The sequence below is a fragment of the Danio rerio genome, chromosome 21 (assembly GCF_049306965.1).
Source record: "Danio rerio strain Tuebingen ecotype United States chromosome 21, GRCz12tu, whole genome shotgun sequence".
NCBI lineage: Eukaryota > Metazoa > Chordata > Actinopteri > Cypriniformes > Danionidae > Danio > Danio rerio.
Window position 1 is genome coordinate 25,971,407 of NC_133196.1, and position 18,016 is coordinate 25,989,422.

The window sequence follows — 18,016 nt, forward strand, 5'->3', positions numbered from 1 at the left end:
TTCTGTTGAACAGAAAAGAGGATATTTTGGATATATGGAAACCTGTAACCATTGACTTCAATAGCGTTTGGTTTTTCAATGGAAGTCAATAGTTACAGGTTTTCAGCTTTCCTCAAAATATTTTATTTTATGTTCAACAAAAGAAAGAAACTCATAAAAGCTTTGTTATCACTTAAGGATGAATAAATAATGAGTAAGGACTATTTTAACAACCTAGCTGCAAAGTCAAAGCAAAAGCATTAAGGGCGTGTTTGAATACACTTTTGCTATTTTAATGGTGGAAAAATATGCTTTGTGCCAAGCGCATGGTCTAACAGGATTATGCTTCTTCTCTTAATGAGTTATGGTTGTTTCAAACATAATGTGCTATAAACTAATCAGAGTCTCATCTCCTATTCCCTTTAAGAGTCAGTTGCATGACGCCATGGCACATTTGCTATTTACATGACGGACTTTGTAAGTGGAAAACTGAACGCTTCACTAGAGAGAAAACAGTTTAACAGACCATTTGCAGTGCAAGGATAGAGAACAAGCCTCCTCCATTTGGCCTCTTTACTTTCTCTTCACATTACTTTTTCTCTTTACTTTCGTGGATAAGGAAGACATCCATTAGCCTACATATTTATTTTTGAGTTCAAAGATGTGATTTAAAACTATTTCCAAATTCAGTTCTAATTCCCAGCAAATTAATAAATTATCAATAATAACAAAGTGTGCTCAAAAATTCTATCCAAACACACGTCCTATTCGTATGCCCCATATGGTGATGCATACGTCTCCAAAACTCAACAGGTGGACAAATCCAAACTTTTCCAATCCAAAATATAAAGCATTTGAACCCACATAGGCGCATAACTAACGCGCACTGCACTGGACTTTAGACCTGCTTTTACTTGGTCAGTGGCGCAGTCTATTTCATTTCTTCAATACAGTAATGTGCCAACGATGTGCTTAAACACGCCTCCATTTTAGGCCCTGGCCCAGTAGGAAGAGGTGTGCCAGAGCGCGGTTCGGTTGGGCTTTGGCACGGTACACTTGCAGTGTGAGTACAAAGCACACCTGAGCGTGAAACTGAAGACACAATGTCACATTTAAGGGACTGTTTCATATAGATTTATTAATCATTCTTACTTTCAATGAACACGATCGCCTCGCTGCACATCAGCTGCACCTTCAGCAAACCTCTTAATATGTGCAGCACTTTTATAATCATTTATGAGAATCAAAAGTTGTGGATCTATTCAGTTAAATATATATGACTATGTAACTGCATCCCAAACGACTAAAAATGATACAAAAAGATATAAGCAATTTCCACTGTGCTGAGCGAGAGCACTTCTCTTCTGTTAAACTGAACAGTCACATCATCGATGAGGGAAGCATGCTCCTGTTCGGAAGGCAAAACGCAGTGTTGAGTGCAGACCGTCGGGGGAGAGGAGAGATGGTCAAGTGTGCTTCGGCACGGTTCAAGGCAACTATACCTAGTGTAAACACGCCCTAAGACTTACACACCAAGAATGACGATGCTAAATACAAATGTAAAGATTTATTTGTGTTCACACTCATTAGCAAATGATAACAGTTTGCCTATTCTAAGCCTGTGCAAAGCAAACTAAAAGGACACATATGAACTGCTTCTGATTTATGTTATGTTTTGCGAAGAGAGCACTGGAAAAATAGACCATTTGGTAGACGAGATACTTCAAAGATGAGTGCATCTGATGACAGAATTCGTCACTGTGCTTAGAGTTTATATCAATGTCACTTACTGCTATTCTTGGAGTATTTACAAGGCTATCTACATCAGTGTAGTGGAATAAAAATAAGTCATGCACACTGTACCTTTAAAGAAGGCAAAACATAACAAACTGAAAACAAAGATGAGGAACAGCGCCCTCAAAGGCAATGTGCATGTTTGTGGAACTTTTTGTTATGTTTACAAAGATGCATTCTAATCTGCCAACTTGAAGTGTTGTTCCAAACCAAAGTGCTCAAAACAGGCCACTTTAAAAGAATAGACACTTTAGACCCCCATGATCCTTTGCAGAGAGAAGTTGATTGGTGTCACACACTGTGTTCCATTCAGAAGGGCTCATCCCTGCCCTAATCCCTTCGAAGCGGTCATTCTCAAGTGTAAAGAGAAAAGCCTTTCTGAATGAAACTCAATTTGTCAAACAGTATACTTTAAAAGGCTAGCATATGCATAAAAAGTATACTTAAGCTTAACAAAATTACAGCGGTGCACGTACAGTATGCGAGTAATATGTCATGTAAACTGTACAGTTACAGCCACCCTCACATGAGTATAATATAAAATAAAGTACATTTTGGGTTTTTATTACAGCCTACTACGCTGATTGCTAGCCTCTGTAAATAGTTACCACCATTTTTCTGAAGGTATAATCAGCTGTTCACAGATATCCATTTTCCATATATTATCTTTGAAAAGAGTATTTAACTTCAAGTAAAGGTCATCTGCTGCTTTAAATTCACAAGCCCTTTTTATTTGAAAGCATATGTATTATGGTTTTTCATATAGTATTAACTGATGTAATTGTTCTGTATCCAAATGGCTGTGGTCTGAACTCTGCTATTGTTTTATAGACTATATATATATATATATATATATATATATATATATATATATATATATATATATATATATATATATATATATATATATATATATATATATATATACGGTTAAAGTGAATTATTAGCCCCCGTTGAATTTGTTTTTCTTTTTTAAATATTTCCCAAATTATGTTAACAGAGCAAGAAAATTTTCACAGTATGTCTGATAATATTTTTTCTTCTCGAGCAAGTTATTTTTTTATTTCGGCTAGAATAAAAGCAGTTTTAAATAAACGTTTTAAGGTCAATATTATTAGCTCTGATAAGCTATATATTTTTTGATAGTCTACAGGATAAACCATCGTTATAAAATAACTTGACTAATTACCCTAACCTGCCTAGTTAACCTAATTAACCTATATATATATATATATATATATATATATATATATATATATATATATATATATATATATATGTATATATATATATATATATAAATAAAATAAAAAATGTAACAGAAAATAAATCTGCACACAACAAAACTTCAAGGGCACCTATTTTACCCCTTTTTTCAAGATTTAATAATTGTCTTTTTTGTCTTCAGAATGTGTCTGTAAAGTTTCAGCTCAAAATACCAATCCGATTATTTATTATACATTTTTAATTCTGGGAAATTTGAGCTGTTAAGACATCATAGCTGTTTTTGTTGCCTGCGCCTACTATTCCCATGTGTGAGTCATAGCCTTCATGTAGATAAACAGCACAGTGACAGACAAGAAAGAAGCAGATCTCCCTTACTACAGTAAGACCTTTCCCAACTGTTATTTGATATATATTTATTGTGGAGTTAATTCAAGCCTTTCTGCAACGATGAGTCACACCCAATGTCAGAGTAGTGTATAAGTTTGTGGGCGTCTTCTTTAGTCATTGTACCAACACTATGCAGCTGTGGTGATGAATTCCATAGTGATTTTACTGTCTTTATTACAAACATGCACTGTTTTAAAAATGTTTTAAACTTGTAAAACTCATTCTGCAGATGATCACAGTTAACTGAACAGATCTTTTACTCTCAGTTGCTTTGTGCACGTTCTGTCTTGTTGATATGATTATACACATTACTATGGAAACATGTTAATACACGATTGTCAATCAATTCGGTGGGTGGGGAAAACCACACTCATTCGTCACGTGGTGTTGGGCCTCAAAATGGAAGGGATTTGGACCCTTTTTTAACGACAGGAAATTTTAATATTAGTTTATATCACTCCAATATGACGGTGGACACACTAACAACACACAGTTCTGTCCAAAAGTTGATTTTCATTATAGGTACCCTTTAACAAATGTCATAAATTAAGACATCTGTTGCATAGCAAAAAAAAAAAAAAAGTTTCAAATTGTAGACACAAAAATTAAATCTGATATTATTCCATACTTGTTCTATAATAAAGGTCCTTTAGTTAACATCAAAGTCTGCATTAATTCAAAGTAATTTTACTTCTGTATTATGATGCAATTCAGGGAGAAAAAAGTGATGTGGTTTGTTTTTTTCGATTGCAAACTGATTTTTCATTCATGTTCAATCTGTCCATGTTGATTGTGTACTTTAAAAAGAACTAAACAAATGAGCATATTCACATCATACAACCTGAAAAATATTACTCGATGAAGCCTCAAAATTCAACTATTATTCTAAATAGATCCTTATTTGTCTCCTGTAAAGTAACTTTTCTTAGATGTGACTGCAACAGAAATCTACATTTCCTCCAGACTTGAGCACAAAATAACTGCTTACCCTTTCAACGCATCCTAAAGTTTGCAAGCATCTCCAACAAGTGATACAACGGCAGTAACATTAAGTTTGAATGCTAATCTCTTGTTGTAACCTTTGTAGCGATGCATTAGTCATAAAAATCATAAACGGTTGCCATAGACACTAATTAGCTTTCCAGGACTTTTTTTAAACAGGAGCATGAATTAGATTTGCCTAACAATGCATTGCCTAGAGGTTTCTCTCCTCATTTAAATAATGAAGAACAAATATGGTTAATTTGAGTTTGTTTGTTTTGCGCTAATAAAGTTGTATGATTATTCCACCCCACACCTTATTAACAAGCAATAAAATCTGCCCTTTTGTGATGTAAATGTGATGAAAACAAAAATTCTGCCAGTTGCTGTCCTTTTCAATGCTTTGGGTTGTTCTTCTTAATCACAAACATCCAGTGAATTATGTGTGATGCAACAGCGCCCTCTTGTGTTTGCCATGATGGAGCACATGATCAGCTGTTGCTACGCTACAAAGGACAATAAAATGTCAGTGGGTTCAAATATACAAAGTCCATCATTAACATTCCTGTAACTCGAGCAATATGGCGTCTGTCAGTCTAAAGAATAGAGTTCTTGATTACATAACCTGGCATAACCTCGGATTGCCAATCACGATATTACACCAGCAGTGAAATATGGAGGTAAATTTATTTGGAAAGAACGTGCATATCATATCAAAAGCAAACCATAGAATCTCTTTTAAAACAAGACAACTGTAGATCAGTAAAAACCCTTCACCTGCTCTTTGAACCTTTGATCAGTTTATAGATGAACAGAGCTACGGAGTCAGTGCTAATAGAGAGGTCAAGTGAGTTCATTTGAAGGGATAGTTCTGTCAATCCTCATACATTCTTTGAATGTCTATGACAGCGAAATTATAGACGCTTGCTTGATAGAAGCCTGTTAATTTAAGTAATTCATATTAAGTTACACAAAGGCTTGAATACCAAGAGGCGTATCCATAGCAAATGTTTCTATTTGGCAAAGATAGACACATTTTGATATTGCTTCCTTTTGACAATTTTATGCAGAACGGGGTCATTTCAGTGCTAAGTATATTGTCTCTTATGAATAGCGACATTTATAAAGAGAAAGTTCACACAACAATTGAATAGTGCTGCTAATTTACTCTACCTCAGGCCATCCGGAATTACATTTTTCTTCAATAGAATTAAGTCATGCGGTTGAACCTGTTGTCCTGGATGATTCATAAAATGTGAGTCAACAGCAAGGAACTTTCTGAAAGTAAATAAATAAAATACAGGCTAAACAAAAAAATACCACTGGCTCCTGATGATATATTAAGAGTTGGAGCAATTGGTCTGTCCAATAAACTAATTATTTACACCAGTGTTATCTTTGACTACATTCCATGGTAAAAAGAGAGTGTGAGCTTCCTGAAGAACAATGGCATATTAATGGACAAAAACATGCACAAGGCCTTGTTTTGTTTGTTTATTGCACATAAGGAGGACTAGGCTACACATTTGTGTTTATCTTATCTTGCTACATATTAAAAAGTAATATTATGTTTATGTGTGTGTGCAATCTGTGAAGTCAGTCTTGTCGACTGAGAACGAACACAAACCGGACAGTAGTGAACACGATCAGGATTGTTCACTAAGGTTGAGGATTCGTTCATTTTTTCTTTGGCTTAGTCCCTTTACTCATCAGTGGTCACCACAGCAGAATGAACCACAAAGTTATCCAGCATATGTTTTACACAGTGGATGCCTTTCGAGCTGCAACCCAGTACTGGGCAAGATCACACCCATTCACAACGGCCAATTTAATTAATTCAATTCACTATACCCGCATGTATTTGTACTGTGGGGGAAACCCACGTGAATACACGAGGAGAACATACAAACTCCACACAGAAATGCCAACTGACCCAGCCAGGACTTGAATCAGCGACCTTCTTACTGTGAGGCGACCACTGAGCCACCCTTTGAGAATTATAGTAAGCCATTTTGTTGGAAATAATGTTCAGGAGGCTCTTTTTATTAAGTTTTATTGAAACTGTTATGCTGTATATGTATATTTGATCATTTCTTAAATGGGTGTATTGATTCAGAAACAGACATATGCAAAAAAGTGCATATCACCTCCCATACAAATGTGAAAATTGCAAAGGTTTTTGCGATTGTGCACATTAGGGCTGTGCGATTTGGGGAAAAAATCTTACTGCTATTTTTTTTTTTACAGATATTGCGATTTCTATTTAATTTGTATTTTGTAGTCAAGCTTCAGCTCAATATTCTGTATCATAGCTTTTTACTGCTAAAATGCAGTGAGTGTTCATTAAAAAAAGAAACAGAAAAGTTATTAACTAACTCCAACTTTTTTAATCAAAATAATTTTTTTCAATATTTAGAAATTAATTTGTATAAATTTTTAGTAGCGAGTTATGGCATTAGTTATCTCCTGGTGTAACATTCACAAGCAACTCTGAAATTGTACTTTTGCTGTTTTTGCTTGCTACTAAATTGAGTGCCACTTGTAATACTTTCAGGTGACATATGGCCATTTGTGGTGTTTTTGTAGAGGCTGGTTGTTGTATTTCCTTGTGCCACGGCAAAAATTCTACAACAGCTCTTACAAATGACCTGTTTTGGTAATTGAAACAAAATATTCCCATATTACAGACGTCTTTGATATTAAATTATCTGTCAATGCTTCTGAAGTGGCAGACACTATCATCCCACTTGTCCGAGCTTTCCCATTTGATAGATTTTTTTTTATTTTTATTGTGGGCGTTCTGCATAGTTCGCTTGCGCAATTCTGATTGGGCAGAATCAAAGTGTGCTCACTCAATTAACTAGTAGGACTGTCACACACAGACGGCAGTCATGCATTTGCTCTGGATAGGGGAAATTAAATAATACATATATATTTCATGTCTCATCCTCTTGTGATTTAACTTGTGATTGCAATTCGATTTAAATTACTCACACAGCCCTAGTGCACATCCAAGTGGTCTCAGATTTCAACCTTAAAAAAAATCGAATCAAACGAATTTTAAAGAGCATCAGTCCATGTTTTTTTTATTTTTTCTAATTAAATTTTATTATTGGAGTGGATTTTAGTGTACGCACCCCACATCGTTTATGCGCAGTTAGTGTATTAGAGTGTAAGACCTTAATGTATTATCATCAGGAGAAACTGGTATTCATTTTCTGCTAAAAATAATTGTTATTGTTCTACTGAGGAGTTAAAGACACCCGCATCGTTGATGGCCTTAGAGTGAATAAACAAGCAAATCTCCATTTTTGGGTGAATTATCCCTTTAAGATCAAAAGTCCTACCTTGAAACCTGCCTACCTACTCTTTCTTGACGTGAATACCATTTTTTTGATTATTGTTAGTGTGGCCCTTTGAGCTGTTTGTGATCAGTTTCCCTTCTGCCATCAGTTTTTTAATTTGGTCGTGTGGCCCTTTGCCCATCAAGGCTGAAGGGTAGCGGTAGGATCCTCCAATACGGTCCCACAGGGTGAAGTACTGGCCGTAGTTGTAGTCAAAGAAGAGGTGGTGGTCAGTGTGGTGAGCGGAGCCATTGATGATCTCCTCCATCATGTTGGGTACACGATAGTCCCCATCGTGGATGGAGATGGTCCATATGTTGACAAACACGTACAGGATTAAGTACAGAACCTTGTGCAGAGGGAAGAAGAAGGGGTAGATGTGGTACGGCAGGCCTTGAAGAAATCCGTCCACAGGGTGGAAAGCATGGCTGGCGAATGGTGTGGGAATCTTCCAAACGTGATGTGGTTTGTGGAAATACTGGAAAGAAAAACAAACATGTTAAACTAAATATTATTATATTAAATATATATATATATATATATATATATATATATATATATATATATATATATATATATATATATATATATATATATAAACTTTATTATATACTACTTTTAGATATAATTTAAATGATATTTTATCTATTGAAATATTGAAGAACAGCTTTTACACAGTACAGAGCGAAGAAGAATTTTATTGGTAAATGAAAGCATTTCTGCTTGTTAAATCATGAAGTCTTGAATACTGTTTCCTGATCCAAACCACTGCACATTTAAATTGAGAAAGTATTCTTTTATGATGATCACTTTTTAGTCATATCACACATCAAAGTGAATTTTCCATTAAATTATGGTGAACACAACAGTCTTGCTGCATTACAGATACCAATATTTGAACAATTTATAAAAAGTGTATCACTTTCTGGCCAACAGATAGTAGCCATGGATCTATATATATTGGGATTGGGATTTTCAAAAGTATTACAGTGCTTTGTAAACGTTTATTATTACCATTTGTTGAGTCTCCCCATACAGTTTGATAGAGCACTCGGACCCTGAAGCCGCTATGTGTGACGTCACACTTAACACGCAGATTGTATTTTGAGTCAGGCAAGTTGAAGACTTTTATTACTGTATGTACGTATTGTATGGATGCTAAATTTGTATAAAAAAATAAATTATTTTATTATATATAGAAAACACACAATTTTACCAAATTAATCAAGTGAATACTAGTGAATTCAAAAGCATTCACTACTTGGGTTTGAACTTAAATTGTTATATTAAGTTGAGGTATTAAAATGACTAAACCTAACACTCAACTTATAAAATGCCAGGAGCACTAAAATAACTAAATTGAAGAATGATTCATTTAAAAGTATAATGCAAAAAATATTTTTATAGTAGCAAATAAGTAACAATAAAGAACTGCAGTTTTAAAATAAAACATTACAAAATTTACTACAATAAAATAATTTATATATTATAGTTTATTTTAGTCTTTTCTTTTAATATGTACTCATTGTGTAAGAAGTTTCTTTTTGTTTTATTATTCATGCAATTTAATTTTTTTTTTTTTAGATTTTAGCACTGTTCAAAGATTCCTATGCACCTTTAATTTATGTGCTTGCACAAATTTCAGATAAATGGTTGGTCTAAAGGTTTAAAACTTCAAATTATATTGCATTCATTCTGTAAACATTTTGAAAAAGCATGTCAGGAATAATGCAGGCATTGTCTTTACTTATATTTGAACTGCACTGCATTGACATAAATAACACATACCTTATATATCAACTTGTGGTGAAGGAACCTGTGAATCCAGTAAATGCACATGTCAGTGAAAAACAGGAAAGAGACCATGCTGAAAATCAGCCCTGACCAACCTGGAACAAAAAAAAAGCACAAATAGGATGAGATTGGTGTGCCCACAGTAACACATTTATCCAGAGCACATCTGATAGACTGGCATTTTCTAATATTAGGCATTTCACATTCAATCATTTTTAATGCGTCCAGTTTTGTTTTAATATTAAAGTTATTGGTTTCTAGACAGCTTTCTCTTTATAAAAGAACCAAACATGTAAAATAATAACTATGACTTCCTTTATAAAGCAAGCGGTTCCTTCAAGTTATCCTTTCTAAGCACAAACTTTGATAAGTGTTCATGAACACAGTCCTAATCTCTTACCAAGAGGAGAATCATCGACTCTGTCATAGAGCTTGCTGTATCCTCTGACCTCTGCGAAGAACAGTGCTACTGTGGGTATGCTGATCCAGGGCAGAGACCACAAAGCATACTTTATTTCACGTTGCACCTGATTCTGTTAATAAAAACAACAATATAAATAATATATTATATAATATAATCACTTTACTCCTGATTCTAAACTATACTGCTAACAAACCTCCAAAAATTGAGGGTGGTCTTTTAATTTGTGGTCGAAAACAAAAAAGTAGCTCAAAGCACCCAGGCCCAGGTATAAAATTGCAGCACCCAGGTTGGTGACCACCATCAGACCGATGATTTGGCGCAGAGGATTGTCTTCTGGCCATGATGATGGATATACATATGGAGTAAAGAAGTAATGATCTGCAACGTTCAGCACAAGGTCCATCTTTCACCCTAAGAGGACAGATAGAACAGAAGTATTACTGAGGCAGGACACGGCAGGTGAATGAATAGAGTTAAAAAAAAGCAGCCAGTAATAATTATCACCATACTTTTCCACTTGACTGATTAAGGTATGAATAAAAAATATTTGTAATTAAATATGCATACACTTCTATTACAAAAATATGAACATTAAAAGAAGAGAGCTTCAAAAGATGTTACATTTTTTACATATTTTTACGGAGGGATTTGAAGATCTCTTTTTATCGCTCCATATTTCAGAAAACACTGCAAAATGCCATAAAATACTTTTTACGTTTTTTGTACAATAAAATGTTTGGAATCTGGTAAATTATCTGGTAATCTGCTTAACCTGTCACTCTTTAAAACTTCTTTAGAGTACAGACAGAACTGTAAAGGTCTATATATTATAAGTGCTGCTGAAGTGGAGATATTTAGCTGAATACAAGAAAAAAATCCCTTTGAGAAAAGTCTTTACAAATATGTATTGAAGATTAAATTTACAGGCACAAATAAATAAAGTGTGACAAAGGACAAACGGCAAAAATATTTTGGATGTTTTCTTTAACTGTTAACTGAACAAATAACACTGCATGACAAAATACAAAAAAGTCTCAAAACTGACATGTGGATAAAATAATGTCTTGACATAAAATGTGAGTGAAGAGAAAATCATGTGAACAGTACTGTAATAATCTAAGCAAAATACTGGTAAAGAAAAACACGGAGAATACTAACTTAGGTACATGCAATTGCACCTTCCCCAGCATTGTAAACTGTAACTTTGTACTTTTAAGACAATATAAACAAAAGAGGATCAAGAAAGAATGCACAGCCTGTGATTTCTGATTACAAATAGTCAAAGCTAATACTGTAATTGCAGGTAACAGTCAGCTTACCTGTAAAGGTGCTTTTGAAGACACAACAGCGAGGAAAAACAGCTGAAGTAAAAACCCTCTGACCCTCTGTTGTCACTGCAGTAGCACAGTCGAATGCAGCCAATAGCGGCTCACTTCCTTACAGCGCGAGCTCGATTGCTCACAGCTCATTGGTCAGATTCGAGATCTGGTCATGGCGTTAGTTGAGCGGTTAGTACATCTACCCTTCGTGTATCGGTTGTTTCGAACAGCTCGACTCAACCGCTTGTAACGATTCGGCGATTTTTTGACGTCTTGACGTAATTGTCGTTTTTACTTGCCCGACCTCCGCGCATGGCTTTTACATGCATTCTGTATACTGAAGAAAAATACTTGTAAATATGTTTTACACATTTACAAAACGGTGATATTGTTTGAATGTATAGCATGTATAACGTTACATGTCTTTACAATGGTTACAATATATGTGTATTAGTATATTTATTAGTATACTATATATTAGTATATTTATGTGTGTATATATATATACACACACACACACACATTATAAAGTGCATCGATTTTCATCTGCTCAAATATATATTTCAAATATGCATTTAAAGTACACAAATCTGTAATTAATAAGCATCTTTTGACTGAAAACATATAAACGATTCTCTCGTTTATACGTTAGTGAACATATTTCCAAAAAAAGAAAAAAATTATATTTACAAATTATTAATAAAAACGTGCATTGTCATTGCTTTGCCATATTTAATGCGACTATGTTTAATGCGAAAAATAGCTGACAACATAGAAATATAATAAGTATACAGTTGTCCAGATATTTATATGCCAGAAAAGGTCTGATGCATAGGATATGTCGTCATCAGAAAGCGACATAACAACAAACGGCAGCGCTGGGAACTAGACTACACAGGTTTGTATGAACTTACACAGATGATTTTGGAGCTTTCGTAATAACAAACATAACATAACTTACTGTACAGCGTTTCTGCGTCGTTTGATCTGTCGACTGTGTGTTGCCGTGTAAGCGAATCATGGACAGTGAAGTGCAGAGAGACGGACGAGTTCTTGATCTAACAGATGATGCCTGGAGAGAGGACAGACTGCCATACGAGGATGTGACGATCCCACTGGTAAGAAATAGTATAAATGTAGAGTTTTGATGTGTGCAGTTCGATTTGCGCACGCCCAAGGTAAAATGAACATAAATGAAAGGCAGTGTACAGTGAGATAACGTTATGCACATCAAATACAGTTTTAAAAATAGTTTGTCATCATTTACGTTACATTTCCACACAAGAATCCCTAAACTATTTGAGCATATCTTTAACGTTACTGTGTTTAAATTGCGTAGAAGCCCATTGGACAATTTTGTTTTTTTCTCCTGACAGAGTGAACTTCCTGAAGCTGAGCAGGACAATGGTGGGTCGACAGAGTCCGTCAAAGAGCAAGAGATGAAGTGGTCAGATCTCGCCCTGCAGAGTTTGCATGAAAACACCCCAAATGTCGGCACTTAGATCAGAAGCTTCTCTTATCCTCTCTGACTGATTCTTCACCGTGTGTTTGTCTGCAATTTGGGTCCCGGATCCAAGATTTATAAAATAACTGACTCATGTATTATTGTATTGGTGTTTCATCGTTTTGATATAAATTATTTAATAAAATGATACACATTTTAAGTGCAGTATCAGTTAGTTTGTGTGCTAGTTGATAAAATTATCGTTGACATAGGGTTTCATATGAGCTAAATTACACAAGACTTCTTCACAAGTTGGCTTCCGTGTTGTAGTTCTAAAGCTGAGGGTCAGTAAAACCTTGTTTGAAGTATAATTTTATTTGGATGTTATAAATAGATTAAACGTGATATTAATTAGACCTATAATGTTACAAAATATTTCATTTAAACTTTTTAGTGGAATTCTGAGAAGAAAATATTATATATATATATAATTTCTAGTGCAACTGTGCTACCCAGTAGAACAAAACAGACCATAAGTGTCATTTTATTTTGTATATATTGAGATTTATACATCACGGGAAAGCTGAATAATTAAGCCTTCTGTTCATGTATAGTTTGTTTGGACAGTACAAAATACTGATATGCAACTATTGAAAATACCAAATCTGACGGTTAAAAAAAAATCTAAATACTGAGAGAGAAACGCCTTTAAATTTGTTTAAATAAAGTGCTTAGCAATGAACATTAGTAATCAAAAAATGTGGTTAGATGTATTTAGAGTATGCGTATCATAAAGTATCTTTACAGAATGTTGTTGCATACTATCCTAAAGATTTAGACATAAAAGAAAAATCAATAATTTTGAGGCACACAATGGTATTTTGGCAACTGAAAATAATCAAATACATCCAAAAACCTAAAACTGCAGTTGTATTAGAAATGCTGGCTTATTGAATACAGTTATGAACACAGTTGTGCTAGTTAATTGGGATTTTACTACACTAAAATGCAAGAAAAGGGATTCATTACTGGAAATAAAAAATCAGAAAGCATGAAATAGCTAATAATTAAATGCCATAAAGAATGGAATAAGTGACTCGTTTATTATTTTTTTTTCAGGCTAAGTTTTATTTTATGTTCAGAGGTGACACTGAAATTCTCCATTTGTTATCACAAATATATTTGAGCCATGGCTAAATGTGAACATACTATCAGTCATAGTCAACATATACTGTATGATAATACTTTCCTGGTATTACAGAAAGATGTTCAGCTAGGTGGCTCCTCGGGCAGATGAGTGGAGGTTTGAGGGAATAGAACCAAAAACTAGATTTACTAACAGCTTTTCAGATTAAAAATATCAAATCTTAATGAAGGTCTTTTTACAACAATCCATTTTGCAGACAAATTAAATCAAGACTGAAACTGTATTACACTACAGATTTATGTTGCACCACCAACAACAAAAAATGATAACAAAAGTGCATTCAAGGAGCAGGTGTCATTGAGACTGAAATTAATCTGATTTAATGGTGATACAAGCTTGATTTAATTAGTCTACGTTTAATGCTAAAGGTTTCGGGTCAAGTCTTCATGAGAAGAGTGCAAGAATGGAGATGCTTCATTAAAATGTTAGTTTGGTCCCATAAAAAAGAGGTTACATATGAGTGTCTTTATTTAATACACCCAACCATATTTTCACAGTCTAAAACAAACAAAAACAAGAGAAAACAGCATATTAAACGCCAATCAAACTGCTGGTGAACATAAGACTTGGCAAAACACAAAAACAGATGTTATCAGGGAATCAACCACAAACATACAAACTGTGAGCTTGGGCTCATTTGTATACTTATTACCAATATGAATTAAAGGCATTGTTATACAATAATAATTACTGTCTGACAGAACGGTAACATGCAATGACTTGGCAAAACTGGGTCCCCTGATCATTAACTGCCTTTTCCAATAACTAATATATAGGTTTATCTCCACCTGACAGGCTAATTCTGAGAGCAATAAAAATTGTCCTCATTGTGAAAGCACAAACTGTGCAGCCGAATGAAATGAACAACCTTTTTAGGTAAACAACTTCCCTTACAGAACGTCTATGTGAAATTTAGTAATGCGGCTTGTTACAAAATGTAAGTAAGGTGCTGGTCTAAAATCAGTCAGAAACATAATATAACTGCTAAATGCATCAAAAGCTCACATTTTTCTTAACATGGAGGGGAGAAATGGGTCCAAGTCACTTCACACTGGCTCTTTCACCTTTAAGCGTAGTCAAACAACTTCTTAATGAATACTTCTGCGATCCACATTTATCGCTTGGTCCCCCTAACAATAAAGAGCAACCTATCCAAGAAGAGTTCAGTCAAATCATGTCAAGCTTTCAAAGAAAGACAGTAAATCCAGTTGCTTGTGATAAAACCTAAATGAGTAATGGCACAGTTTGGACAAAATGAAGAATGCACATTTTGGTGCCCCCAGGCTGAAGGCAGAAATAAAGAATTGCATGTACCACCTTGTGTAAAATGAATGTAGGATGACTTAAACAGGGCTTCCCTTCCACTGTTACTGTAACATCCAGAAAGTACACAATATATATTTATATCAAGGTACACAGAACTGTTCTGTAAAAGATAAGATTACATGCATTTCTAAAATGCAAACCTTTACACTTCATTTATACCCAGTCCCAGACATTTTCAAAAATAATAAAACAAGAGTCCCTTATATCCAGTAGTACTTTTCAGATATACATAACTCGTCTGGTTATGACTCATGTACCATTTGTCAATATCACAGAGTATCTACAGTATCATAACAAGTTGTATCTCCATGTCAATGTTTAAACCAATGAAATTATGGTACATTCAGTTCGGTAAAAATTATGTTACACTTCTTTGTACATTTACAAAAAAAAACAAAGAAAAAGAAACGCAAACAGTCAGAAGGCAGTCCACTGTCCCGCAGAGGCTGCTGAACTTCAACTCAATTATTATTGACACCAACAATGTTCCAAATGTGTCTCTTTTGCGACTAAATGCCTGGTCACTCAGCATTTATCTCAGTCTCTGGCCTTTGCACTGAAAGCTCAGCTTGTATGAAGGCACCCTGTCCCAAGGCAGTGGAGTATGCACGATTACTGTGTGGAGTTGAGAAACCGGGGCTATGATAGGAACTGGAACAACCCCGATTTGCTAGCGTGGTTTGGGATTGAGGTACTGGATGATAGTCATCCAGGTTGTCGTAATGCGACTGCAAAGTAACGGTGCTTTGTCTCTGCCCCTGTGACTGATGGGAGTATGTTCCACTGTGGTCTCTATCTGAATTGTCTGGTAAATATGCAGGAAGACTGGACTGGTTGTAATGGTGCCGCTCTCGAACACTATGGGATCTCTCGGGCTTAGGTGGAGGAGCCGGCTTCACAGGAGCAGCTTGTTCATCTTCACTGGCACTGCTAGTGGCCTTCACCCTGCATATGTGGCGATCCAAATCAGACCTTTCATAACGTGCTTGAGCACTCCTGCTGTCCGAATGTTCCTGCCAATGTTTACCACTCAGTTGCTTTTCCCCTGGTTCAAACTTTGGGTCATGATGGCCACCCTCTGGTAAGTGCTGCCGGCTTAGTGGTGGAAGCTGGGATTGATGTGAATGTATAGACGAGTAGGTCCTAGAGCTGCCTTGCTTGGTGGTTTTCTCCCCCATTCCATTTCCTTGGCAGTGCTTCTCTGTTTCCATATACATTAGGACATCTGGATCAGAGATCAAGTGTCTGGGAGCATGCTGAGATCCAGGCACAACATTGTATCTGGCCTCTTTGCTCTCCGAGGACACCAATACAGTTTTTCCAGGATCTGATTTGCTGCGCAAATGTAACATGTCAACATCCACAGGCATGTAGGGTCCTACATTGTCGTATTGAGACATAACAGAACCCTTAACCTTTTGCCTTGCTCTGCTTTCCCTACGGATGGAGTGTATGCGCAGCCTTTCTGCCTCCTCTGGGTCCCATGCAAAGTAAATACTCCCTTTTGAACCACTGTAAGGTGGCATGTCCCTGCTTATGAAGCCATGCTCCTTTAAAGGAATAACATGCCGTGAAAGGTAGTGGTAGCCTCCAGATTTTGCTCCAGATCGAAGGAGAGGGGCACTGTCCCGACCACTGAAGGAATGGACGTGCCTTAAGCGGATAGTACCATAATGGTCCACATCATAGAAAGGGGATTCCAGAACGTGAGAGCCAGAGTAGGGGCTGTAGCGGTACTGAACTCTTCCATTTTCAAAATAAGGCTGCAGTTGTGTGACGTGATAGTCGACTTGAGATGATGGTTGGTGAGACTTGCAGTGGTAGATTGGGCGCTGGTAGTAAAATAACTCATCATCTGGTGGTACCTCAGTTCTGGTGACTGGCATTGAGCGAATAGCAGTGGGAGGCACATGTAAGGAGTGGACCCTGCGAATTGTTGGGTAGACGGTTGGTCCATCTGCTTGGCTGTAGCTATGGGAGTGGTGTAATGAGCTTGGAGAGATGTACTCACTTCTAAGTGAACCACGAGATTTGATAGACTGGTGGTAGGATCTAGGTCCAATTGTATTGTATCGACCATCCCCATGACCTCTGTAGGAAATGTGTGGCTCTGATTTTGACACGTAAGAAATGTGAGGTGGAACACTCTCTGGCCGGTAATGGTACCCCACTGTAGCCTGACCTGAAGGGGTTACCCGCTGATGGTAATATGCCTCTGTGGTGGGGTCCAGTAAGGCTGCCTCCCCTTTTGTGTGATAAAGATAACCTGACTGATGAGTAGACGATCTGCGGTGAGGCGGATGAGACTGTGGGGGAGTCTCCTCTACTGATCCCCTCATGGATGTCTCTAACATGGCATGAAAGTTGGCAGGGTTTGCAGCCTCGGTGTTGCAAAGTGCAGCTGCTGCTAGTTTACTTTCAATCGAGCGAATAGGGGGTGTTGGTGGTGTCACTCCCTGAGTGTGGTGTTGTTGAGAAGCACTATCTCCTTTTGGATGGACAGGCTTTATGGCTTCCCATGGTTTTTCCACAGGATCATGAGGTGCTGCCAGGGTTGGTGCAACTCTAGCATTGGGCTGTGATCTGGGCTGAGACTGTGGCTGTGCTTGTGACTGAGGAAGAGGCTGAACTTGAGGTTGAGACCGAAATGCAGTATGAGGTTGCGTCTGCATTTGAGGCTGAGGCTGAAGAATTGCCACTGGTTGATCTGGCACCTTGTTTGGTTTTGGTGGCAGGACTGTTTCAGGCATATGGATCTAAGAATAAAGCCAGAACAAACACTGTTAGGTG

General features: G+C 36.3%; 3 protein-coding genes across 33 annotated transcripts in view; 1 reads left to right on the forward strand and 2 right to left on the reverse strand.

Annotated features, from left to right (window-relative positions):
• Positions 1–7,464: 7,464 nt before the first annotated feature.
• sc5d (sterol-C5-desaturase) lies at positions 7,465–11,293 on the reverse strand. The gene is given in 5 exon segments (NM_001004630.1): positions 7,465–8,190; positions 9,501–9,601; positions 9,907–10,039; positions 10,124–10,341; positions 11,250–11,293. Coding segments are annotated over 4 exon segments (903 nt in total). The 5' UTR covers positions 10,334–10,341; positions 11,250–11,293; the 3' UTR covers positions 7,465–7,731.
• A 798-nt stretch (positions 11,294–12,091) lies between these two features.
• On the forward strand, positions 12,092–12,913 carry anapc13 (anaphase promoting complex subunit 13). 2 transcript variants are annotated; one of them, NM_001302785.1, is made up of 3 exons: positions 12,092–12,147; positions 12,218–12,367; positions 12,626–12,913. In NM_001302785.1, the coding sequence occupies exons 2-3, from the start codon at positions 12,269–12,271 to the stop codon at positions 12,749–12,751; spliced, it is 225 nt and encodes a 74-aa protein (NP_001289714.1). In that variant the 5' UTR covers positions 12,092–12,147; positions 12,218–12,268; the 3' UTR covers positions 12,752–12,913. The 2 variants fall into 2 exon arrangements, with proteins under 2 accessions (NP_001289714.1, NP_001289715.1); NM_001302786.1 differs by having other exon boundaries at positions 12,263–12,367.
• Positions 12,914–14,350: 1,437 nt separating this feature from the next.
• arhgap32b (Rho GTPase activating protein 32b) overlaps positions 14,351–18,016 on the reverse strand; it is a 138,845-nt gene continuing 135,179 nt past the window's right edge. For all 30 annotated transcript variants that reach the window (XR_012396796.1, XR_012396793.1, XR_012396795.1 and 27 more), the window contains one exon: positions 14,351–17,982. Coding sequence is in view for 25 of the 30 variants with exons in the window: in XM_073935364.1 (XP_073791465.1) it covers positions 15,748–17,982 (2,235 nt within the window). In the remaining 5 variants the exon portion in view is untranslated. The remainder of the gene's footprint in view (positions 17,983–18,016) is intronic.

What these genes read in the sequence shown, in the direction of transcription:
- anapc13 (NM_001302785.1), top strand. Translation starts at nt 12,269, where the DNA reads ATGGACAGTGAAGTGCAGAGAGACGGACGAGTTCTTGATCTAACAGAT. An exon ending in AGGATGTGACGATCCCACTG is followed by an intron (nt 12,368 to 12,625) that starts GTAAGAAATAGT and finishes TTCTCCTGACAG; the next exon opens with AGTGAACTTCCTGAAGCTGA.